Consider the following 26,551-nt stretch of genomic DNA (forward strand, 5'->3'; position numbering starts at 1 on the left):
TAGACGCGTCCACTTGTCAGTGCCATATAATTTATCCAACCATCGATGACCTCTGATTGTTTGGCTTAACTTAAATTATAACCTATATGGTTAGATGAACCTAAGAATATATATATATATATATATATATATATATATATATATATATATATATATATATATATATATATATATATATATAGAGGATTGTTATGATGCGGATTATTTCCTACGGATTGTTACGGACTTGTCATGTCATTTTCTTTTTAATTTTTTAAATGTAACTTTTTCTTCTTTTTTTTTTCCTCTTCGTTCTCGCCGAAACAATTGGTTCTCACTGCTCACTGTGCTCACCGCACCTCCTCGCGCGCCCACCACCCGCCCTGCCACCGACCATCTGCCCACCGCCTAGACCCACCCACACTATAGTCCAAGGGTGAACTCGTTGGGGATCGCGGCCGGGCTCCGGACGCTATCGCGACTGGACACAATCGTGCCAAATTTCGGCGAGATCGCGGCCGGATTCCGACGCGATCGTGGCCGGAATCTGGCGCGATCGCGTCCAGAATCCGGCTGAGATCCCGCCGGATTCCGGCCACGATCGCGCCAGAATCCAGCCGCGATCTCGTCAAAATCTGGCACGATCGCGTCCAGTCCCGAGCATCCAGTCGCGAGCGTCCAGTCGCGATAGCGTCCGGAGTCCGGTCGCGACCGCTCCGAATTCCGGAAGCGATCGTGACCGGAATCCGACGGGATCGCGGCCGGATTCCGACGCGTCAGGAGGCAGTGGTCAAGCGGGTGGCCAGCGGCGACGAGGCGTGGGCTTCGTTACAGCGAGAAGAAGAAAAAAAATTAAGAAAGAGAATATTTAATTAAAAAAATAAAATAATATGACATGGCAGTTGGTCCGTAACAATCCGCAGGATAGAGTCCGTAGTATAAAACTGTATATATATATATATATATATATATATCAATTTTGTTTAATTATTAGTATAAATAATAATCTTATTTAAAAATATTTAACCTAGACCAAAATTAGTACAAGTTTAGTAATTTTGATAAAAAAAATACTATATTAATATTAAACAAATTTGATCTAAGTTAAATAAAATTTTTTATTACACTATGATCATGTTTAAAAACATCGACAAACGAACTACCAGTGAATATGTATAGAAATCATCTTAGTCGTCAATCACTTAGTGAAACGAGAATTGGTGGAGAGATTTGTTGGAACCTGGATAGAAGAAGATGAAAGAAAAAGAGTTATAATGACATTTAGGAGTTTAGGAGTTCCCTGGTGTAACCACTCGGACGCTCAAGTTAGTTGTTAGTGGAGGTGGAAGAAGAAGAACGAAAAGGAGATGTTTAGGATTTTGGATACATGTATTCGCGTACCTAAGCCCATAAGGTCGGGCTACCTTTTATAGAGCGATGATTGTTTCCTATGTTCTCCATGTGTCTTCAGATCCACACGATTATTATTTATTTCCTGAAATAGTCTGAAATCCAAAGATCCGCACAATCATTATCTACTTCTTGTAATAGTCTAAAATTTCGAGATCTGCATGATCATTATCTACTTTGTGAAATAGTCTAAAATCATGAGATCCGCATGGAGGTAGCTCAAAGACTAACGATCCGAGATCGGGAATGCCATGAAGTTGAGATGTCGTCAAGTCAGGGGTAGCTTGGGGATGAACAACCCTAGGTCGGGAGAGCCATAGACTCGAGAGCTACTAGTAATCAAGCTTGTATGGACTCACGGCTTGGCTCTTCCTTGACTTTGTTCGCCACCTCAACAGGACTGTTGGCCTCCTTATCCAAGTGACACTCTATGATTACCTCTCGGATTATAAGTCTCTCCTTCGAGTCTAGCCGAAAGTGTTGGTACGGTTAGCACTGACAGCCTAACTCAGGTTTTAATGAATGACAAAATAAGGTTAAGTTAGTTTCAATGTGATCTAACACTTTGACGAAGTGTGTAGGAGAAGCCTAACTAGGTCGACGGGCTGACCGGATAGCTGGCACAAAGCCCAGACAGGTGGACGGACTGACCGGATGTCTGGCACGAAGCCAGCTAGGTCGACGGGCCGACCAGATAGCTAACACGAAGTCCAAACGGGTCGACGGGCTGACCAGACGTCTGACACGAAGTCTAGCTAGGTCGACGGGCTGACCTGATAACTGGCACGAAGTCCAGACGGGTTGACGGGCTGACCGGACATCTGACAGGTAAGTTAAGGTAAGTCACTGGAGGGGAGTGACTTGGTGAGGACGTGTTTCCCGTTCAAGGGAACAGTAAGCGTCGATCCAACTTAGAACCATTTCGGGAATCTAAGTTGAGATCGTGACTAGATTCCGGTCTCGGTGAGACGGAATCTAATTACTACTCTTTTACTATAGTTGTGCTAACTTCTGTTTTGCAGGGTAGTTTAGCTTTTATTTTGCCTCAGACTAACACCTTCTTGCAAGAAAAGGACTTTCTGGAGAAAGGTGGTCCGGGTGCCCAGAAGGGATCTGGGTGCCCGAAATCGGTCTGGGCACTCGGAAGGCAAAAGTTATCCTGATAGCTAGGAGAGCGCTGATTGGACGGCCGACATCACAGTCCAAGCGCCCGGAAGGGATCCAAGCGCCCGGAAGGGATCCGAGCGCCCGGAGCATGCCTATAAAAGAAGGCCTCCACGGAGCATCAAAAATAAGAACGTCTTCCAACGCCTGCTTTATTGCTCTGTACTGCTGCGACACTACGAAGCCTCTCCGAGAACTTGCGGCTCAAGTCTTCTTTTTCAATTGTTGTCGGTATTTCGTTTTAAGAATTCTTGTACGTACATCTGTAATCACTTTTTCGAACTGCTAGTGAATTGCCCAACGAAATCACTCGACGAGTGCGGATCTTGGAGTAGGAGTCGACGAAGGCTCCGAACCAAGTAAAACTGGTTTTGTATTAGCGTTGTGTTTTGCTTTTATTTTTTTCCGCTGCTTACTCTATCTCGAAGATAAATTTTCGATCGCTATTCACCCCCCCCCCCTAGCGAGCTCTACGATCTAACAGAAAGAGGCCAGAGTCTGACTGATTGGACTGTGTTGGATCGAAAGGGGCAACTCCAACTACCTCGACTACCCTAGCCACGTGATAGATCTCTTGCATATTTTTGAAGAGATATGTAAATGTAAGCACGCCTCCAACATTACATTTTAAATGTAGTGCATGCGTCATCTGTCTTAATCTCTGAGACCATAATACACCAGTATATCTCTGAGATTGCATCACATTAATATGATGTCACCCGTGACAGGGAATATAAAGTGTCATTTGTCTTATAATGATTACTTGGATTTGATTTAATCCATGCACTTGATCCAAGGGTTAAAATTTCATCCTGCTCATGTGTTAACAAAATTCTGACGGTCTTAGTCAAACCCGCTGAGATATATTAGGTTGAAGAATGATGCCCTTGTCCTTAATCGTGCAATCGCTGCTTCTGAGTCCATCGTTCTTCATCTCCCTCATCTTCAAGATTTCTATGTCTTCGCATTCAGCAAGTTGCTTTGTTCCTTCATGTCGTTATTTGTTTCAATCATCTCTCAATTAGGTGTTGGCGCGCGAGCAAGATAGTGATTATCCTGCGGCTGACGAGAAGAGGAAAGATTGAGGAGAAGACAAGAAGAGGAACCTCCAAGAAGAAAACTTTTTATTAAAATTTGAGGGTTAATCCCTAAATATCTAAACATGACTCTTATATATACCACAACCTAGACTCAAATAAGGAAAAAAAATTGTAATTAACATATTTTAATTCCAATCTTATAAAAAAAAGAAATATACTTTTACCCAAAAAGGAAAGTAATTAACTTAACAATCTTAACTCAAATTAAGATGCATATCAAGACAAATCCTCTTTAAAAAATACTAGAAATATGAAAATTGCCCTAAATATCTAAAAAATAAAAATTACTCAAAAAATAGCACAAGGCCCTAAAAAGGGTTTAAACATCAGAATTTGAAGCTAAAAATTTTACGGTTATGATTTCACTATAATAAACATAGGTTTTCAAATTCTGCACCCGTGACGACAAACAGAGCTTGATTCTGAGTCCCGAGTCAAAAGTTATGTCCGTTTTAAGTTTAAAGTCTTATGTTAGACTTCAACATGGGTTGGGCCTGCATCAGTCTCCCTGACTTGAAAAGAACTCACTATCGAGTTCAAATTAACTTCATTAGCAACTGTCGAATAAGGAGTTAGGCGCTTCACATTGAAGACATTAGAAGTCTTCAGATGACTAGGAAGGCTCAACTTGTAGGCATTATCATTAATCTTCTGCAATATCTCGCATGGTTCAATTTTTCAATCCTTTAGCTTACTATATTCTCCAACAGGGAAATGATCACAAGTCAATATAGTCCAGACAAAATCTCTAATCTCAAAAAGTATCCGTCGATGATGATGATCGACCTAAGCCTTATACTTAGTATTGCTTTACATAATTGCCAATTTCACTTGCTCATGAATATCTCGAAGATGCTCTGCCATTTCATCTACTTTAGCACTAATTCACCTTACACATAGAACAGGGGCTAAGTCTAGAACTCCTAATGGATTTTTGCCATAGACAATCTCAAAATGACTTAATCCCATGATCTAGTTTTTCAATCTATTGTAGCCAAACTCTGCTTGAGGTAACACTATGTTCCACTGCTTTGGTTTAGTTCCTATAAGGCATCTCAGAAGATTGCCCAAACTCTGATTTGCCACCTCGGTTTGTTCATCTGTCTGAGGGTGGTAAACACTACTAAAATTTAACTGTGTTCGTAATTTCTCCCATAAGCTCTTCTAGAAGTGACTGATGAATTTGGTATCTCGATCTGAAGTCATGGACCAAGGAATGCAATGTAAACGCATGATCTCCTTTAAGTAAAGATGGACAATCCGTGCAACATCCATAGTCTTCCTGCAAGTTGCGAAATGCACCATCTTTAAGAATCTATTAATGACAACAAGAATTGAGTCTGAGGCTCATTGGGTGCAGGGTAATCCCAATACGAAATTCATGCTAACATCGAGCCAATGAGCTTCGGGAACGGGTAAGGGAGTGTACAAGCATGCATTGGTTAGAACCCCCTTAGACTATTGGCATACAGAACATTGATCAACAAAATGAGCCACATCGCTAGTCAACTTGGGCCAATAGAAATTGACAGAGATGAGGACCAACGTCTTATCACATCCAAAGTGCCTCTCATTATGAAGCTCACTCATAATCTGCTGCCTTAGAGAACAGTCTGGAATACACAATTGCAATCCACGAAATAGATAACCATTATAAAAATAAAATCATGTCGGTAACTATCATGTATCTCCTATAATATGCTTCCGAATGATGGGTCAGTTGCATACATATATATTGAAAACCTCAAAATAAAGTTATCACAACATAACAAAGCATTATTAATTAGATCCTATCTGTCCAAGACCGGGATTTAGTCACGGTCTCAGTTTAGGTATCTAAAATGGACTTAAACTAGACCAGTGCCTAAAGTCCTTAAGGACTCGTCCTCACTGGAACACTCTCCTCCAGTGACTTATCTTACTTACCATGCTAAATCGCTTAACTTACTTTTGACCCACCAGGTCTTCTCGCCAGTTGGTCCATAGACCCAATTAGATTTCGGCCAACTGTCAAATCCCGCGTACCCCGTCGGACTTCCCACTAGATATCAATTCATTCCTTGACATATTTAGACTTTTCATCAGCTATCAGGTCCAACAAACTTAGCTGAATTTCATTTTGGTGTCAAGTCCTATAGACCCTCAAATCATGCCCACTTAGTAACATGGTTATATTCCACCATACCTAACTTTAATCAATTTATCATTCATCAAAACTTAGGTTTGACCATTGATGTTAACTGCACCAACAATAATCCTTTTTTTGATACAATGACAATCTGGGTTAAAGTTAGAAAAAATGCAACAAGAAACAACAATATAGAAAATGATTTAAGAGAAGTTAAGTAATTTAAATTTCTATTTTATTCTCTTAATCATTTTAGGATTAAGATTTTCATATCTTCTTACTTTTTCATACTTAAATCATTACCCTTCCCCTTTGGCATTCATTAAAAAATTCATGCAAATAAATGCACCACAAATATAAAACAAACTAAGGAAACTAATTAAGTACTAAAGACAGTAAAGTCTACTTCCAGGAGAAGTTGTTAAAAATTATTGTTTGAAAAGCCAAGAATGCTCAAAGTAAAATTAAAAATTAAGGTATTTTGTCAATATTTTTTAAGTATTTTCAAAGAAATATTTCAAAGGAAATTTCAAAATACTTGTAAAGTAATTTTTAAAAATACTTTTCAAAATAATTTAAAACTAGTAATATTTTAAAGCATTATTGAAAGTAATTTTTCAGAGTGGTTTTTAAATGAGATGTTTCAAACTAATTTTTCAAAAGTGAGTAAAGTTAATTTTCAAAATGATTTTTGAAGTATTTTCAAAAATATCTTACAAAATATTTTCCAAAGTAATTTTTTAAAGTAATTTTAAAGAAATATCGTCCCCTTAACCTGATATTACTTTGAAATTAATCATCTAAAAAATTTATTCTTAAATGTCTAACTTTTAGTTATTAACTAGTTATTAGAAGATAATAGTGTTCACTTGGTTAGTTAAGTTAAGTGCATGTATCTAGCTTGTTATTTACTAAGAAGGACTACTTAATTTGATCACTATATTTTAATATTTTACACTAAACTTATTTTAATGTACTGATATAAGTATTTGAAGTCCAAGTAATATCCTATACATCTCACACTATTCTAGATTTTTGGAATACACAAGCAACGTAACTCTAATGTCCTTGTGAGATGTTGACTGTCTAGAACTATAAGATCATGCTGTCTAAGGGAAATACCTAGGATAAGTCCGTAACATATTTTGACAAAACTAGAAAAATAGGGATTTTGAGAAAAATGTAAAAATAGGAGTAACCTAGAATTTGAAAAGTATTTGAAGAGAGACACATCCTATCCTTTAATTAGATTATCAAAAGATAACAAATAAGTTTACTAGATAAACAAAAGATAATAAATAGCTACCGGACATATATACTCAATAAGTCAAGTAGACAATATGTACAAAAGCACTCATAAAACAACGTCTAATCGTCATCGGCAAGTGGAGGTGGAGGCTAGACTGTCACATGTAAGGCCCGAAGAATGACCTGCATTTGTTGGTCTATCTACCAAAATCTAGTAATTATCTTGTCATGAAGAGTTGTCATCTCAACATGAAGAGTAGTCACTTCGTCACGAAGAGTGGTGAAACCCTCAGAGGCTGACTGCTCGATCTGGGTGGAAGACTACTCTAATCTAGCAAGACCCTCATCTATAGAAAGTGAGGTTGAAGGCTAGGTCGGGCATGAAGAAGATGCAAATATGTCGTCAAATGTAAACTCTGACATCTCCTCCTTTGTGGCCTCAGCTGGCTCGACTGTCTCGTCAACCCTGGTGGGTATAGCTGGCTGGGATTGTATAACTCCTTTCCAAGCTAGACCCTTCTGAGCAGTGACCTCTATATGTGTTATGGCTAACTGACGCTGTCCAAAACTATCGTACTCATTCAGAGGAGTGAGTATACCCTGGTGACATTAACCCCTATACTCGAAAAGATGGAGGTCAACACATAGCAATAAGGCATGTGTATGTGTCCCCTAGTGACCATACTAGATGTGTGAATGACATTATGAAATATATGCAATGCAATGTCAATGTCTAATCTCTGACACATTGCATAAAGAAAAAATAAGTGGGATGGTCGCATCATCGTAACATCGTGGAATGTGACTGGAAGGATGCAGGTGGTAAGGACTCAATATAATACATAGTCTTGCACCCTCAAAGATAGAGACCTAAAATATGTGATAGTAGGGACCTGGTCCTCCCGACAAAGTATAGATGGATGGTATTTAAGGGAATATTGGAGTAGTATTCGCCAAATGGCAAGTCCCTACTAGGGTAGTAGAAAAATGGACATGCTGACTATCATATGCCTAAGCAGTCAAACAGAAGGGTAGTGGGAAAACTAATATCCCTACCAGCTACTCTGGTAGAGTATGTCAAGTCATTTACCTTAACTAGGTTATTATAAAACTGAGTACATAGATCTTGCTTAACTACCTGGTTACAGTAAACTAGACGACCTAAGTTATAGTACTCGATTATTTCTTTTATGTTTGGACAAGAACAGGAAAAGAAAGTCCTATTCAAAAATTTAGTCTTAAGGGCCACATATGTATGCTCTAAAAAATGCAACCTAAGTTGCTCAGTAGGGAATCTAACATCAATAGAAAGGGTAGTAATAAGCGGATTAAAAACTCATCTTTTCCTAAATAATTAATAGATATACACATAAATTTAAGCAAATACAGTAAATAAATAAGACTATATTGAAGAGTTAGGTTTAGAGGATACTTATGAGGAATATTTGTAGTTTGGGACGTGAAAAAGGGAGAAAAGACGACTAGAGGGTGGTTGGAAGGCGTCTATCAAGCGAACAGAAGTGGCGTCCAACGCTTCTGTTTGCTGCTAACAAACTAGATTGGAGGCGCTTTAAACCTAATGGAAGACATCTTTAATGGTTTATGGAGAACGCCTTCAAGGTCGTTGAAGACGCCTTGATCGTGTTTTAGAGGGGTTTTTGCTGCCTTTGTGTGAGGCGCTCCTGACTTAATGAGAGGCGCCTCGAACCTTTTTTTTAATTAAATTAGATTAAGGTTAAATTAAATAAATTATTAATTAAAGTTTTGCTTAAGCTTGGTTAGTTTTAATCATGTTTAATTAAATGTTTAGTTGGGCTTCCCTAAGGTTGTGGGGAGGCATCATATTCTGGATCGCTTAAATTTTCTTGGGGTTCACCTCGATTCCTCGTTTAATCACTATGTACTGAAGAAATTTACCGCTATTAACCCCAAATAGACATTTATTGGGGTTAAGTTTGAGCCTGTACTGCCTGAACATACGACATTTTTCTTCAATATCCACGATTAGGGTCTCAGATTGAACATACTTTATCAAAATATTGTCCACATACACTTCGATATTCCTCCTAATTTGGTACTGAAATCTCAAATTCATAAGCCTTTAATAAATTTCCCTTGAATTCTTTAAACTAAATAACATGACAATATAACAAGGATCTCATTAGCGGTAACAAAATTGACATTTTCTTGATCTTAAAATGCCAAGGGGATTTGATGATAGGCTTGATAGACATCCAGCATGCATATGAGCTCACAGTCAGAAGTTGAATCTACGAGCTGATCGATGTGAGGGAGAGGGTAGCAATCCTTTGGCCAAGCCTTATTAAGATTGCAAAATTCTATACAGACCCTCCATTAGCCACTCGGCTTGGACACCAATACCACGTTGACGAACCAAGTCAAGAATTGAACCTCTCATACATGCCCGCTTTCATTAACTTGTCAATTTCCACACTAAATTACTTGGTCTTGCTATGGCAAGAAATTTCGCTTCTTCTATCAGACTATCCGAACATCTGGATACGTGTTCAGCAGATAAACCATCACATTCGGGAGATGCTTGTGACATCCTTTGATGACCAAGCAAAAACTTCGTGGTTGCGTAAGAGACACACAACTAACTCCTGTTTGAACCTCGAAGGGAGATCGGTGGTTGCTTCCACCGGAAATCCTTGAACGGATTCCAAAGTAGGAGTCGGGGCTTCTTCCATGTTCTACACCACCTTTTCCCCTCTCCGATTCATGTATCCCAATTTTGCAAAGGCAGGGGAGGGGCTTGTAGTCTAGCTGAGTAGAGGTAAGAGCTAGAGTCAGCACTTCATTTCTCTTTGTTGACTTAACTGTTAGGATCCTTCGTACGGCTAGAGAGGGGGGTGTGAATAGCCGACCCCAATCTTTCTCGTTTCTTCCTACGATTAGGTTAGTGCAGCGGAAATACAACGTAGAAAGAACACAGGAGAAGAAAGACAAACCATATAACGAGGTTCGGAGATGAACTCCTACTCCTCGGCGTGTCCGTAAGGTGGACGAAGCCTACCAATCCGTCGGTGGATGAGTCCCCGGAAACCCGGCTAATAGATACTCCTTGTGGGTGGAGAAACCTCACCACAATCTTTGCAACAGCAATAGGAGTACAAATAGGAACAAGAAAACAAGAACAGAAATGTAAACAACACTTGCTTGCCTTCTTGAAGTCAGCAGGAACCCTGGTGAAGCAGCAGCTAGAAAACCAGCAACAGGAAGAAGCTCACGCGAAGCTTTAGCACCCAACGAGCTCAACAAAGCTCAGCAGGAAGAAGAAGCAGAAGCTTCAGGCAGGAGAGAACTTCCAGAAGGAAGAAGAAGTAGCTTCAGAGAGAGTCTCACCGAAGTCCTGTAGCCCTCTTTTATACCTGCGAAGAAGAAGAGCAGAGAACTAGTCGTTGCTTCAGCCTGGTAGGTCCGATCGTCTCTGATCGGTCCAGATCCTCGATCGGTCTTGGGGACCGATCAGGACTGCTGATCGGTCCCGCCGATCGGCACTCTTCTGAAGAACTCGCCCAAGTTCTTCGATCGTCTCTGATCGGTGCGTGGACCGATCAGGTGTATGGATCGGTCCGCCGATCCCTCCTTTCTCTTTGCCTTCGCTTTCGATCGGTGCGGCCGATCAAGAACCTCGATAAAGCCATCGATCGCTATCGATCGGTCACCGGACCGATCGAGGGAAACTATCGGATCGATCCACCGATCGATCCGAGCTTGGGTTTTGCCCAAACCAAGTTCCAAGTCTTCCAACCAATATCCGGTCAACCTTGACCTATTGGTATCTCATGCTTAGCATCCGATCACTCTCTTGACCTGCTAAGACTCCCTACCAAGTGTCCGGTCAATCCTTTGACCCACTTGGACTTTTCTCTTCGTGTCAAGTATCCGGTCCTCCCTTGACCTACTTGACCTTCTCAACACCGGATGTCCAATCACCCTTGATCCATCTGGATTTTTCTTGCCTCTCACACGGACTTTCACCTAGCTTCACTCACTAGGGTTTTACCGCTTCACTCACCAGATTTCTGCCCGGCTTCACTCACCGGACTTTCCAATGGCTTCACTCATCGGACTTTCCATCCTGGCTTCACTCACTGGACTTTCCAACTGCCTTCACTCACCGGGACTTCCACTTTCACCTAGCTTCACTCACTAGGATTTTCACCGCCTACACCCGGACTTTCCACACCGCCTAACATCCCAGTTAGGACTTTCCCACCGCCTGGCTTCACCAGGACTTTCCACACCGCCTAACATCCCAATTAGGACTTTCCACTTGCCAAGCCTCCGCTGGACTTTTCCGTGCCAAGCTCCTGCTTGGACTTTTCCAGTGCCAAGTCTCCATACTTGGACTTTTTGCGTGCCAAGCTCCCTGCTTGGACTTTCCCAGTGCCAAGTCTCCATACTTGGACTTTTCAGGTCAACCAGGTCAATCCTTGACCTAGGGTTGGACCAATAAACTCCCAACCATCTATTCTTGTCTCACATCAAGAATAGAACTCTCTCACGAGTGTCAAACATCAACATGCAACTCAACTAGGTCAACCTTGACCTAAGGTTGCACCGACAATCTTCCCAAGTCAAACATCAAAATACAACTCGAGTCAAGTCAGCTCGAGTCGGGTCAACCAGGTCAACCTTGACCTTAAGGTTGCACCAACATTAACTTCTTCGACTTGACATATTTGAGTGCATGGGCCTACAATCCGTCGAATTCAACCGGGGGCTTCTTCACCGTATATTTGAAGAAATCTCCATCGATCAAGACTTGCGAGAATGCCCAATAGAGGGTCTTTCCTTTCAGAGTATCTCAATAGGGGTCTCTCCTGAAGATTTCGTGAAAGATTTCCTCGCGATTGATGTACCGATCAGTATGGGAAATGCAGTCTACGACGTTTCTGTTGGCCAAGGCGTCCTCTGATGAGGCACTGGCGTAGCTTCGACAGACTGAAGCGGTGGCCAGTTGGCGGATTGGTTCCCATTGGAGTGGTTGTTGGGGTTGCCCTTACAATACTATCTGCACTATTGTAGCTACCATCTTGTTGAAATCTTTCGTTTCCATGGCGATGACGTTGGGTCTTTTAGTGTCATTTATTATAACGTCTCAGTTCAGATCTTAACTTAATTTTCCCACAGATGATGACAATTTGATCTTATTTGAAAACGTCATGAACGAACCATCGGTGAATAGGCGTAGAAGCCACCTTGGTTGCCAATCATCTAGTGGCAGCAAGGATTGGTAGGGATATCCGTTGGAGCATGAATAGAAGAAGATGAAAGAAAGAGGGTTAAAATGACGGTCAGGGGTTTCATAATGCAGCTACTCCAATGCACAAGTTAGTTGTGCGAAGGTAAATAAAGAATAACGAAAATGAGATGTTTAAGGTTTGAATGCTTGTGTTCATATACCTAAGCTCCTAGGTGTGTAGGACCTTTTATAAAGCAATGATTGTTTTCTACGATCTCCACTTATCCTGAGATATGTGTGATTGTTAATTTGTTATTTATTTTCTAAATAGTCTGTAATCTCGATATCTGTGCAATCGTTATTTATTTTTTGAAATAGTTTAAAATTTTAAGATTCGTGCGTGCATTATTTACTTCCTTACATAAATAAGATTGGAAAGTCATGAAGTCAAGATGTAGTCAAATCGGGAGATAGCTCATGGACGAACAACTCGGAGACAGGAGTGTCATGGAGTCCAAGACTACTAGCATTCGAGGTCGTACAGACTCAAGAAATGACTTGGCTCTTCCTTGACTTTATTTGTCACCTGAATAAGAGTACTGTTAACCTCTTTATCCGTGTGACTATACGATTACCTCCCGAATCACATTATTTTGGTAATAATATTTTTCTAAAATGTTATTTGAATAATTTTTAAAATATTAAGGTAGTTTTTGGAATAATACTGGATTGTTATGGTATGGGATCTTTTGTCAATAACAAAAATAAAGAGCTCCTTTTTAATTTTTACTCACTAAAATTTGATATTTATATATCATTTGAGCTATCAAAAACTCATAGAATTATTTTTATTTAAAAAGTGTAAGTTAGTTTATAGCCAAACCCTAAAAAGTAATAAAAAGTAGTAAAAATAATTCGCAAATCAAATAAAATTATCCTTCCTGATAAATATCTGTTTTCAGAAAAGTTGTTTTCTTGGATGTGCAATTAATACTTTTTGATCGTTCCTTGTGAGTACTTTTTAACTTATTTTGATGGTCATAAAAAATTTTGCGCGACTAAATTGATCATCCAGAACTACTCAGATTTACTAATTTTTCCAGAAAGCTGATTTATTTTATTAGAATGACTTGAACTTATAATAACTAAAACTAAAATTTTCAAAGGTCATTAGTAAATTGGTTTGTGATAAGCAAGTTTATAAAGTACGGTATTTAAAAATTTAACAAATACGACAAATTTTAAATTAATCATTTGCACTTTAGAATGTAATAGAAATTACAAATTAATTATCATTAAATCATTTATTAAAATTATTTTTCGGTAAAAAAAATGACATGCTTTATTTAATCACTAGAGGTTAATAATGCTTAAAATTAATGATTTAAAAGGTCTTGCTTTATAACTAAAAAAATACAAAAAAGAGATAGAGATAGAGATAGAGATAGAGAGTAATAAGTTATTTCAATTTGTCTACTATTATAAATTATTAAAAATTTTATTCCAAAAATTTTGCTTTGATTAAAATTTGTGATAAATGACTTGTAATTAGCTTACATATCTCTTTACTATTTTTTTTTCAATGTTAAGCTAAATTATTTGTTACTCAGTTTACACTCACAATTAAAAATCTTCACCAATATAAAATTTTAAAATATCCTGTCTAGAATAATGTTTTTTATTGAACTTAAAATAATTTTTTAAAATAAAAATATTATAAGCTTATTTTAAACTGCACCCACATCGTCAGCCTCCCAAATTTACATCGCCGTCGTCTGTATCACTTCTGTTTCTTCCCCGCCGTGGTCAGCAGGGTGAGCAGGCAGTAACCGAAGCGACTCGGAGGCGGCGACAACTTGCAAGGAGGAGTGGGAAAGAGAAAGGAGCGGTTACTTCTTTGGGCTACTCCTGTGCGTCAAAAGTGGCAAAAGGCGCTCGTCCCAGGATTAACACAAATTGCAGTGATTGAGGAGGCAAGCATCCCATAGATGCTGATTCTTCCTCTCTCGCCCTCCCTCATCGGGCGACCTGTTCGCTCGAAGGCAAGTTTTATTCACACCCCCAAACCCTTCTCTCATGAGAGACATCATATTAGGCAACATTAGTATTCAGATTCAAGATTGAGTCTTTTTGGAAGATCAAGACAACTTTCTATTCCTTGACAAAGTTAAAATTGCATCCCTATTTATAAGGAGTGTAGGAGGATATTTAGTTCCAAAAGGGGGAATAAAACTAAATGAGCTTTAGTTTATCAAGGAGCAAAAACTTCTCTATTTCCAACAAATTTGATGATTTTCTATGAAATGTTCTTATATCATTTCATTAGAGAGGTCATTGGACTGCGAGTACAGTAGTTGTCGCATGGCAATATTGTTTGATCTTCTTCATGCTAACAATAATGTGTAAAGTTTTGGCTTCTTGATACAACCTTTTTGAGGTTGTACGCAACACTCAAGTTCCCCAATAAAGCTTTATGGCAGTAACAAACAACAAAGATTAAAACACTAAACTGCAAACAACTTTAGACGCGCTAAGCCAAGCAATTTCAAATGCACGATTCCATGTGTTTTAAGTATGAATATAAATATGGCTTTGTTGGGAAACATAATAATTATTGCATTGAAAGAATTAAGAAAGGTACTAAAATGCCAACATTGGATTTAGTTAGCATTCACAGAGTTCAAGTGACGACTCTTGTTTTTGCAGCATTTATGATAATATTTTCTATGACTCCCTGAGTGTGAGGTAGAGTGAAGGAAGTACACAAAACTAATTTGTCTGTAGGCAGAAACTTCTTGATTCTGCTTTTCTGCTTATCTCTTAACCTGTACGGGTTCTATTATCTGCTTAATTCTATTCATTCATTTAGTAATCGTATGCATTTATGAGCATTGAAGAATGCTTCTTATTGTGCATTTGATGGTTCTTATTTTTTGATTAGGGTTTTTTCGGTGGAAATACCTTCCATGGAATTTGAGAGTTTCTTGATTTTTGCATATTGTTTTTACTATGTTATGGTTGTTTATCTCAGGTTCATGCAGTTGTGGCCAAGGATGATGATCCTATGCGGTGAGAGAAAAGTCCAGTACCTAATATGATCGATATCCATTCCATGGATCAGTTTATTCATGCACTTAGTGAAGCTGGTAATGAGCTCGTGATTGTCAAGTTCTATGGCACATGGTGTGCTTCTTGTCAAGCATTATACACTAGGGTAGTTTGCATTATATCTTAGTTATAACTGTTAATTTCCTTTGCATACTATGAGATATTTTTGTTAATTTCCATGTCATCTATGAGAGATTCTTCAAACTCTTCTAATTATAAGAGTATCTTTTTGCTGCTCTGAAACTGTTAATGATCAACAATTTAATTTCTGTGATTCAATTGCTTTGCAGTTAAAGCTCTCTTTTAAGAGCTGACTTATCTCATTACAACAGCATTTTTGTAGAAGCATGTTTGCTTAGTTTGATGATAATTAGTTCATGGATTGTGCTTTGGAGCCATCCAACGATGCAAAAAATGCATGTATACTGGCCATGGTTTATCCACTAGCAAGGAAGTCGTTAAACAGCATTCTGGTAAACCTTTGCACATACGACATCCTATTTGACGAGTCTTATGGACCATGAAAATTAAGCTCAAAAGAAATTTTAATACCTAAACCCATCTCAGACTTATATTTTTTAACATAAGCATGCTTTATTGATAGTGCTTGGAGATAAATAACCTCAACATCGATATCCACAAATTAGAGAACCATGAATCGGTAGTGCCTTATATAATCTTTCTTACTTTCTTAGCACAGAAACAACATGGCTGTATTTGGGAAATCATATGTTCTCATCAGAAGTCTGAAATCTTCTAGCCCACCATACCAAAATATATGCTCAAATGTGACAATTTGATATCTGCCTGTTGCTTCAAATTCTGTTGCCAAATGGGTTTTGATAAAGGAAAAAGCCATTGAACAGAGGTTTATCTTTTGGATTCTGGTCCCATCCACTACTTCCCAATTATTATGTACTATATGCTGTAATAATAGAAACTCTTTTTCTAACTGAAAATGACAAAAGATCTACCTACTAAGCAACAGCAGTGTGGATATCTGTTATATGCACTGTATGGCCAAAGCTTCATCAATAATTTCTTGTGGACATACATGACTCCCTTGTAAATAAAATGTTGGAGATTCCCCTTACAATTCTGAAATATTTGAGAGCCTAATGTTTCATTATTCTTGACCTTCATTTTCCTCATTGACCATGATCGTACATAGATCATTGTTACTGAAGTGACGCTGGCTTAAGTTTATTCACTTGGGAAGTTTATGACTTTTTTTTTTATAACAGCTATCATGTTAAGGTGCATATACTTTTAGATACATAAATTTAACATCTTGCTTATTTTGGTGGAATAAAAGGATCTCTTTCAATGGCATCGCTTTCCTGTTAAATATGCTTCAACTTTGCAAAACAGTGGAAGAACAAGATCCAGAGTTACTAGTCATCAAAGTGAATCATGGCAAGAACAAGTCAATGTGCAAAAGGTTAAATCTTAGAGTACTTCCGTATTTTCATTTCTACCGGAATGCAGTTGGGTTGTTGGAATCTTTTTCATGTTCCTTAGCAAAGGTTGGATATTTTCTTTACCACATATTATTCTTTAATTGTTTTTTTCCTGAGTTTTAGACGTTTGTCAAAAAGGTTGGCTGCTGAAGAATTGTATGAATTTATTTAATACTACGTTTAGTAGCAACAGAGCATGCGGTTGAATTATCATCTCCTTTAAATTTCTTCAGTTTCAGAAAATCAAGGGTGCTATCGCGCGCGTTGCACAACACCGATCATTGTAGCATCGGACCACCTGTAGGCATTGGGGACAATTGACCTCTTTGGAACACCCACAAAAGGAAAGACTGCTGAAGCTGCTTCAAGATGATTGTTCATCAACCAGACTGCTAATGTAAACTGCATGCATATTGTGCATCATTCTTTCAGAAAAAAGTTTCTGTAATCTAGCTTCTTTAGTTATTTGAAATATTGCCTTTAATTTTTGGTATTTTGAATTCATATTGAATTATATATTATTTAATCGTTAGCCATAATGAATGTTTATGCAATTGCACGACAAGCATGTATTATTGCAAGTGAATGGGCTCATTCTCATTTATTAACCATGTTGGACTCGTTAATTACATTACTTGAATAATTAAAGAGCCTCATGATTGCTTGTGGACAAAAATTTTAGAGGCTTTCATGTTTCATCTATAACAGCTCATGTCTCCTTCTGGATCTATCTATTCATTGCTTTTGTTTTGTTGCAGTGTTTTTAAAAGAGACTGGTTATAAAATCGATCGGCGATTAATATATAGGATCAAATATAATTGTACCTTTAGTTCGGTCGTGGAATTTCTCCATCGCTAAATTTAATATATATTTGAAAAATAATTTATCATTATTGTTTAATGGTTAGCTGCTTAGACTATTATGCATTATATATAATAAGCCATCCATATTATAACGCCCCTTAGCTTAATATGCGTGAGCTAATTAATCATAATCATGAAAAATTAACTAATTGGCACGTTGATTGATGGCACATGAACGCACGCACGCATCGCATATGTACATGTTGTAGCTTGATGGAATGGCTACAGTCACAGTGGTCCAAATGAAAGAGACATTGTATCCACCGTGCCATTGGTGTAGAAAAATTTAATGTTAACTACATATAACAATACCTTAATCAATTTGTAATTTAATTAATATCGTCCTGTGCAATATCATCCAAAATAGACAGACGTTAACCCAACGAATACGTAGATTTGATAAATAGCTGCTGTTGCCTTACGCTAATGAGGAGAATTGCAAAAGCAGCAAATTAAATTTAAACGAGAAAAGGCAAATAATAACTATGACAGGCTTAATAAGAAATGATGAAGGGAATAATGGAGAGAAAAACAATGACACACTACAGACAACATGCTGCTGTGTAGCTTACTGATGCCAATATGGTTCTTGTAGTGCAGCCTCGTAGGAAGAGGAATCGTTCATGGACGGGTCCAACTCCAACGTAGCCCTCTTCCCCAGCAAATCTAGAGTCAATTGGTTACTGTCACCTCTTCCTCTTCCTCTTCCTCTTCCCTTCTCACTCTTGCCCTCTGATCCCTGCTGCTTTCTTTCACAGCCCCCAATAATCCTATCTTGCACTATTTCATGCATATGATCAAAAGCACCAGCTCTAGTTCCCAATCCATGCAAATGGCTGTCGCTGCAATTTTCTCCCTGAGCAGAGGAAAACCCGTGGCTAAACCCCTGCGTCTGATCAGCATACTGGTGTGCTTTCCCCATCATGGCACCCATTTGAGCTGCCTTTTGGAGCAGTGCCGTGGCCGACAAATAAGGAGACGAAGCAGGGAACGAAGGATGGATCTTGTGCTGATTTACTAAAGGGAAGAGTTCCGTTTGGATCTTGGATGTCGAAGCGGCAGGTGCCACTTCCTGCATCATGTTGAAATATAGCGCTGAGAACATTTCTGAAGAATTGGCAGCCTCCTGGGGTTTCACGATCATGTCAGTTTGGAAAACCGCTGGGAGTTCACGAGATGACATGACTTGAGAGTTGACCGACTGCTGGTGAGCATCATTCTCAACTGGAGTTATGGCTTTTCCAGTTTGTTCAGCTAGAACATCACAGAATGCTCTGTGGGTGATAAAGCTGTCCCTTCTGCAAAGTACCAAACGTAATTACAGAAATTAATCATGAGTCAATATTGTGAAACAGTGGTAATGGTAATTATTGCCTTGCGAAGAGAGTTCCACAGTCACATCTGTACTCCCTCGTTCCGCAGATCTTGCTGTGTGCTTTCCAATCTGACTGCACGGCATACTTCTTGGAGCACTTGTCGCACTTCCACTTCTTCTCGCCGTGCTTTCTGGAGAAGTGTTTCTTGATGCCTGTGAGGTCTCCGAGCGCCCTGGAAGGATCATGGTGCACGCATGACACTTCAGGACAGATGTACACCTTCTTCCTCACGGCCTGATGATCCTCCCCCGCCCTCTGCTTCAACTTCCATGGCAGGTTATGGCCCCTCCTGTGCAGCTGCAGGTTCTGATCCCTTTGGAACCCTTTGTTGCAGACCTCACACACGAACCTGTTGATCGCCATCAGTGCCTTAGGTGACAAAGCTATCACTTCAGCATCCGGGTCTGAATCGATCGAATCGAATCCAAAGATTAAAGGAAAAGGTAACAAGAACAAACTAAACGCGCGCGGTAGCAACATAATAATTAATATGTGAAGAAATAGTGACACCTGGGTTTCCTGGAAGGCCCCTCTTTTTCTTCGCTCCTTTAGGCGGCGACTGAGAAGCCATGGAAGAGAACCGGGGGCTTGAGGTGACACAGGCTTCGCCGGCGGGAGATGTGAGATTGGACATCTTCTCCTCCCTCCACTCGCTCAGCTGCTTAATTATATATGCTCAGTTTAGTTTTCTCGTTTTTGTTGATTTGGTCGAAGAAAGAACTGATTTCAAGCATATAATTTAGAAAGCAAAACCGGCATAAAGCCAAAAGCTTACTGAATACAACAAGAACAGAGATCTGATAGACCAAGAAGCACAGGAAAAATGAAAAGTGATAAATAATATGCATAGATAGATATAGGGAGCCGATGAGGAGAGCCAAACAAAGAATGCAATACTCTCTATATTATAGTGTTCTGACGTTGCACTTTCTGTCCTTTACTTTGTCTCCTGAAACTTGTCCTTTTCACTGTTCCTCCTCCTCAGTTTAATATGGTTTTATTAAAAGTTAACGATCAAACTGCGTAAGCTTTTGTTTCAATTGCACCAATGAAAACACAAAGCCGGTTCCGACAACATCAGAATGAACTCAGTTGGAACTTATTAAACTGCGTATTCTTTTCTCTATGCTTTTACTGAAACTCCATTTCTCAAGGAAAAGTAAGAATGTAAAACGTTATATTGTTTGGAGGAGGAGGATGATGGGGATGGGCACTTGGTGCTGTGTTCATATAGGGGAGAGCATGGCTGCTGTGGTAAAAATTCATCTTTTCTGTCCCCTTACCTTTTGATATCTTTGGTAGCAATGATGGGCTCATTGATCGAACTTACTTAGGCAGACATTTACATGTGCCTTCTTCCTTTTTCCTTGTCGAATAGTCTATTGTTTTCTTTATACAAGATTTGTTTATCTACTTCACGATTATTATTATTTTATTTTTTTTGCTCTTACTTTTTGTGGAGGGGACAGCAGGCATATGAGTAAGATTTGAGATTAAACCAAATATATTTCGAGACAGTTCTGAACAAATCATTCTCTCTCACATTTAATTGTTCAAAACATCGTACGCGACTTATTGACTTTTGTGGCCTTTGGTTCTCCGTTGCTATTTAAACCAACTATTGAAAGTAGAATAAGTTAATATGAAATTATCAAATTTTACTCTCTTTTTTTTTCGAAATTATCAAAATTCAGCAAATAAATTAACGGTGTCAATGATTAAGTGGTAAAGCATTGAGAATTTAAAGGATTTCTTTTGGTGATTTTAAAGATTTTTAGGATATTTTGAGAAAGAGGATGCATTTTGAGGAGGGAATTGAACTTTTCATATGATTACTATAGCAAAATTTCTCAATATCAATGGGCTCAACAAATTGGATCCAATGGGCTCAAGAATTATTGGATCCAATGGGCTCAACTCCCTCTTTAAACGTGTTGAACCAATGGGCGAAATGGAACGAGGTAATAATCTTCTTCCTCCTCGGTCTATGAGAATTGCAGGTATCGTATCCGATCCAGTGGCCACAAAGCTCGATTTTAGGATGCATTTGACGACCTGCAGCAATGGATTGACTGATACGCGATAAATCCTACCTCGCGAAGGTAGGTTTTTCCTCTGACTATTTGATTATTTTTCCAGAAGAGATCTAATGCTTCGGAAACAGAGCTTCTGCAATGGATTAAGAGCGATGCGAAAGAGCTTTGGAAATGCCGTTTTCTAGGTATTCTTTTGAGGGAGGAAAGAAAGAAGAAGCAGCAGAATTGGTGTAAAGAATAAAGATGGCCGGAGATCGGGGAAAGGGAGATCGACAGATTTGACCGCTCTCTAAGGCCTTGAGGCGGAACGAAGCGTTCCACATGAAAACTGAGAGAACTTGGTTTAGCTTCTCTAGTTCGCCCTTTGTCATCGCTGGCGAGATCAGAAAGAGAAGAAAGGGTGGGCGACGATCCATCGAGTAACTTTAATCAGATTTGTTTCTTCTGCTGCAGCGACTCTAGCAATCGAGCTGCGTATAGAATAAATTTTGGAATTGAATGAATTTTACAGGCGTAGAGAATAAATTTTGGTTTGGGGATGGCAAAATTGGGTTTGATCTCTTGGTCAGTTTATGATGGAGGTTGCTATGTCCTAGGTAAGTTTATTTTCTGGCAGTATATATGAAATATGTTTGGATGTTATTTCTATATTCTATCCTTTATCATTTCATAACCCTGCCAATGTCTTTGTTTATGTTTGAATGAATTTGCTCGTCAATGCATCCGGGATTGTTGTTAAAGCTCTGGTGTTCATTGAGGTGCTTTCTTAACATAAATCCAGGATTGGAGAGATTTGTCTGGTTTCATCTTATGTATTCTAGATGTTCTATGTTTGCTTGTAGTTTGTCACTTCATCTCATATACTCGTATGACTAAAAATTTCTGATATAAATAATAATCGATTGTTTCCATTAGTCCCTTATCATTTTGATCTTTGTTCGTTCAGATTCCACATCACCAAAATTTATGGACATCCTGTTTATGGATTGAAAAAGAGGGATCATTAGTTGTATACCTGATGCCAACTATAAATAAATAAATAAACAAATAAAAAGGGATCATTAATGTGTTAACTTGAAAGCCTATGTGTAAAATCCTAACCTCAATGATAATGTCACATTTCACTATGATTCAGATATTCAAAGACCTACACTTGCTGCCATTCCAATTACTAATTTTGAAAACTTTGAATTCCTTGATTGCAAATTCCTTAAAATCCCTAACATTGAAAACCCTTATTCAATGATAGATTTAACAATCAGAAATGAGTTGTTTCATATTTATCTTACTCTTGCAGTGATGAATTGTAGGTTCCCATTTTATTTTATTTTATTTTATTTCTTTTTTTTCCCCTTAATTTATATAGAATTTTTCTAATCCTCTATATTGTGCAAACATGTCAGGGCCCAACTGGGCACTTTTGTGAGTTGGAGCAGAACTTTCTCTAAGTGTTCGTTAGCATTAGAGTATAATACATCTATATTACTTAGACTCTAGCTATGGATCTAGTTGTCCAATGTCTTATTTTCTAATAGTTTTTAAACAAGATCAATGGAGAAGTGCATACTTCTTGATTGAGGTGTACAGCACATTATTCTCTAAGTTATTAAATGTGATTATGAACCCATTAGGTTTGGATTTTAGTGTCATTGTTTGACTTGGATGTTTGACAAGGTACAGGAGTTAGATTGAGAGGCTGATTATTAAAGTAGTACACTGATTTTAAAAAACCAATGGTTGAAATGTTTGATGGGATTTTGATGAAAAGTGAATTAAAAACCTTAGATTAGGTTCTTCACAAGATATGACTGCCTTCTCGTATTGATTAGGTTCTTCACAAGATATGACTGCCTTCTCGTAGTGATTAGGTCACATAAACCAGAGACCTTATTTTGATTGTGGACCCCCCTACCTCTTCTGCCCCCTTTTCCCTTCCTCTTCTCTAATTCCTCCCAACTTCGTGTAATGTTTATAAATTGTCAACATCTTTGGTCAATATATCACCCATGCTTCTCAATTGCCTCCTGATCTTCTTGCACGCTGTTTGGAAAGAAGAAGATAATTCCACCTAAGTTTGGAAAGTGAAGGACTCCATTCATGATAATTGAAATAAATTCAGAACAACCTGCCTGAGGTGGGGCTAGTGCAAAGAACTCACTGGGAAAGGTGCAAGTAAATCTACTATGCCGTGAAAAGTAATCATATGGTAAGCTGATTTTACTGCTACTATACTGCCATGTAACTGTCTCCAATTTGCAGACTCAGATGAGATTATATATGGCAAATGATGCAAATTTTGAAGCATACTGAATGAGACAGGCTTATCATATAATAGCCGAAGAGAAAGATGGGTGGATTTGAGCTCTTAAATCCTGACAAGCTTATTAGCACATACTAGGTATAGATCTGGAAAGAGGCTTCTCACCACAACCCCCATGTCCATTCCCAGAGCAGAAAGGAAATTCTGATCATCTAGATTCCCCCTCAATGATTCTCAACATGCAAAAATCCCAAACATTCCAGGTATTCTTCTATGAGAAATTTTCTGTTCTCTTTTTCTGCACAAATTTTCTGAGGTTCACTCAGATCAAAGCTGATGAAGATAAAATTTTGAAGAATTTTTGCTATGCTGTATTCACTGAATTAACTTAAAATCAGGTTGTCAAACATTTCTGACCTCAAATTTACTCCCACTTCTCAGGATCTTTAACTTTGGATTTATGTAAAAGTTTCTGAATGATAATTAAAGCTGTTGATATTAATTTCCACCTTCTCCATGTCTTATCATAGAATGACAGGCTGTATGGAGACTCCATATGCCACCTTGGAGTTTCTAGCTCGCTTAATGTTATGTGTCTCTTTGCTACATCAACAATCACCATCGGCTCCATGTCAGCAATGAAGAGGAGTATTGCCAGGGGCGCATTTTTAACAATTGCATTTTATGTTGTCCCAGTTATATTTTTTGTGGTTTTAATTTGAAGAAGTCACCAACCATAATGCAATTGGATTTAGCTATGAGAGTCCATCATGACTAAGGGATTAAGAATAAATTTATTTATTAGGAGCCAGACCAAGTTTATAGAAAGAAATTGTGTATTCTATATATTTGTAATGTTTTTTTTTTTAAAAAAAAACAATATTAAGCATGCTTAATCCAAGTAATACTTTCTTTATCCTCCAAGAAGATTCAGATTACCTCTCTTCCCCTTGACTAATTCAAGGTGATTTTGTGTTCTCTCTATCAATGAACATTATTTATCCTCATCCTTTGCTGTCTAACATTCAAAGCAAGCCCAGTTGCATAAATTAAACGAGTTTGCAGGTTGACCATCACCTCCCCCATCTTATGTCTTTATTGGCAACTCCTAAGATGTACACTTTCTGCTTGTTTTTTAGATTACCTATCAAAAGCCCTTAATCTCTCATTTTCTGATGAAAGCAAAATTTTAATCTAAGACCTTAGCAACAACTTCTAAGGTCCTCACCTACTAAGCTAGTTGACACTTTATTCAGCTGTTTCTCATCTGGACTAATTGCATTTTTCCTGAATATACAGAAGAATAATGCATCTACAAATTGAATGCAATGGAATACAAATTGTATATGTGTAGTGGTGTTGGAAACAGCACCCTAGTTAAGGCAAATATTTTCAGATATATCTCAATAGAAGTCAATTAGAACATTTTGCCTCTGGAAGCAGTTAGTCTATTAATAAACAGATTAACTGTGTTGAGGTTCCTACTTGAAAGCTTAAATTTAATAATTTTTAAGATTTTTTTTTTGTATAATATTGGCTTGTCATCGGATCATTCAATCTGCCCATGTTCTATTGGCAAATGATCATTGTTTCATTGGATGGTGTCATGTATTCTAAGGACACAAGATAGTTTTGTTTATAAATGGCATAAGTTTTGAAAGCGGAATATATATTGTTCTAATTTTGTGCTGTTTCATACTTGTACATCTGTTGTTTTTGTTAATTGTGGTTTTACTAATCCTCACAATGATATGCAGTTTTGTGTTGATATCTTATATGCAAAGGTTCATAATTTTGAATTATTGGACTTGTTAAGTAGCAAATCTGACAGTTTGTAGGAATCTTTGCATACTGGGATCATTATCCTTCTCCAACTTTGCCAATGATTGTGATGTACTCCGTATTTTGTATATGGAATTAGTATCTCTTTTATAAATAATGACCGTCATGTTCCTGCAAGTCAAGTTTTCTTCTCTTCCTCTTTCGTGTAATCTTCAATTTGAATTCTTCACCAACATTTTTAGTGGTAATTTGTATCTTCATGAGCCACTTCTGCGAGTGCAATTGAAAATTTTAAAAAAAATCCAACAAACTCCACCTTATCGTCCATGGGGTATTGAATATTTTCTGTAGTTGACCACTTTTTTGCAGATACGAGGATGAAAATGAATAGTCAGTATTTGGTGATACTTTGGAAATGGCAATCTGTTACTACTTTAAATGCTAGGATCACACTAGATTCAACTAATCTTGTTGCCTGAATCAATCACGGTATATTGAATGGAAGTGGACCATTACCATTGTGCATCTACTTTCATTATAAATATTGGAGACTGGATGCATACCCACAGATCTGTTATTTCAGGAGACACTGTGAATTCGGGTTCTGTTTATATTCTGCTTTGAACTCGTATGTAGTTTGTAACTTACTCTCTTCTTATACAGTAGGATTTTGTTTTTGTCTCCATTGATGTATAACCACATGTATCTTGAACATTCTCGCAGGCAGTATCCTACATTTCCTTTTCAATCTCTGTGGTGAAAAAAAATGAAATTGATAGGTAAGTGGGGGACCGAGACAAGCTGCCGTGAGGCTGCCAGTGGAGATGGGAGGTTGGTGGATCAATTCTGGCTAGATGGAATGAAGCTTGATAGGGATAAAGAGAGAATGAATGGAATGAGTGGCCTGGCAGTCAGGTCGAGCACGATGATGCAGACAGGAAAGCGACAGGTCGGCGATAGCAACAGGACAGCGACTTCCTTGTCAGCTCGACTAGGGAAACTGGTCCACAAGCAAGACACTTCCGGATATATCTCCATGGAACAGTGCAGTTGTCACCGCAGTAGGAGTGCAAGAAAGAAGTGTGACAGAATGACATAAAATATGGAAACGAGTGGCTGTTTCTGAACAATTGAATGAATGAATGAATGGTTGGAATTTTCATGTCCTTTTCTTCACCCATACATATGTTTAACTGAGCAATTTCTCACAACTATTATCTGTAATTACCATAGTTGAAACTGATCTCGATTGATTCATTCTCGCAACAGAAGTTATCATTTCACCCAGCGAACAGATTTAAGAAGGTAGCAAGAAAAATCTGGCTGCGACCATTCCTTTTGTTTTTATTGTCTAGAAAGTGGTCCTGTCAATTAAGTGAATAAAGCTGAGTACCTGGTTTGGTCCCTCTTCTGTAAATTACTTC

The 26,551-nt window shown here is 38.3% G+C and overlaps 1 protein-coding gene, 1 long non-coding RNA gene and 1 pseudogene across 5 annotated transcripts; 2 read left to right on the forward strand and 1 right to left on the reverse strand.

The window, feature by feature from the left end:
• Positions 1-11,973: 11,973 nt before the first annotated feature.
• LOC122015668 lies at positions 11,974-17,182 on the forward strand (annotated as a pseudogene).
• An 865-nt stretch (positions 17,183-18,047) lies between these two features.
• Positions 18,048-19,916, reverse strand: LOC122014418 (protein indeterminate-domain 7-like). 2 transcript variants are annotated; one of them, XM_042570649.1, is made up of 4 exons: positions 19,825-19,916; positions 19,560-19,707; positions 19,048-19,453; positions 18,048-18,971 (listed from the first exon to the last, which is right to left on the reverse strand). In XM_042570649.1, the coding sequence occupies exons 2-4, from the start codon at positions 19,681-19,683 to the stop codon at positions 18,242-18,244; spliced, it is 1,260 nt and encodes a 419-aa protein (XP_042426583.1). In that variant the 5' UTR covers positions 19,684-19,707; positions 19,825-19,916; the 3' UTR covers positions 18,048-18,241. The 2 variants fall into 2 exon arrangements, with proteins under 2 accessions (XP_042426583.1, XP_042426584.1); XM_042570650.1 differs by having other exon boundaries at positions 19,560-19,710.
• Positions 19,917-20,997: 1,081 nt separating this feature from the next.
• On the forward strand, positions 20,998-26,289 carry LOC122017814. Of its 3 annotated transcripts, XR_006121463.1 has the most exons (3): positions 20,998-21,485; positions 21,597-21,681; positions 23,138-26,289. It is a non-coding gene; the product is annotated as an uncharacterized LOC122017814 (long non-coding RNA). The 3 variants fall into 3 exon arrangements; XR_006121462.1 differs by having other exon boundaries at positions 20,998-21,681; XR_006121464.1 differs by having other exon boundaries at positions 20,998-21,504; positions 21,597-26,289.
• Positions 26,290-26,551: the final 262 nt, after the last annotated feature.

Source organism: Zingiber officinale, chromosome 8B (genome assembly GCF_018446385.1).
Source record: "Zingiber officinale cultivar Zhangliang chromosome 8B, Zo_v1.1, whole genome shotgun sequence".
NCBI lineage: Eukaryota > Viridiplantae > Streptophyta > Magnoliopsida > Zingiberales > Zingiberaceae > Zingiber > Zingiber officinale.

Coding starts and splice junctions, on each gene's coding strand:
- LOC122014418 (XM_042570649.1), bottom strand. CDS start 19,683: ATGTCCAATCTCACATCTCCCGCCGGCGAAGCCTGTGTCACCTCAAGC. Junction 19,454..19,559: donor GGGCCTTCCAGGAAACCCAG/GTGTCACTATTT, acceptor CGATCGATTCAG/ACCCGGATGCTGAAGTGATA. Junction 18,972..19,047: donor TGTGGAACTCTCTTCGCAAG/GCAATAATTACC, acceptor GGTACTTTGCAG/AAGGGACAGCTTTATCACCC.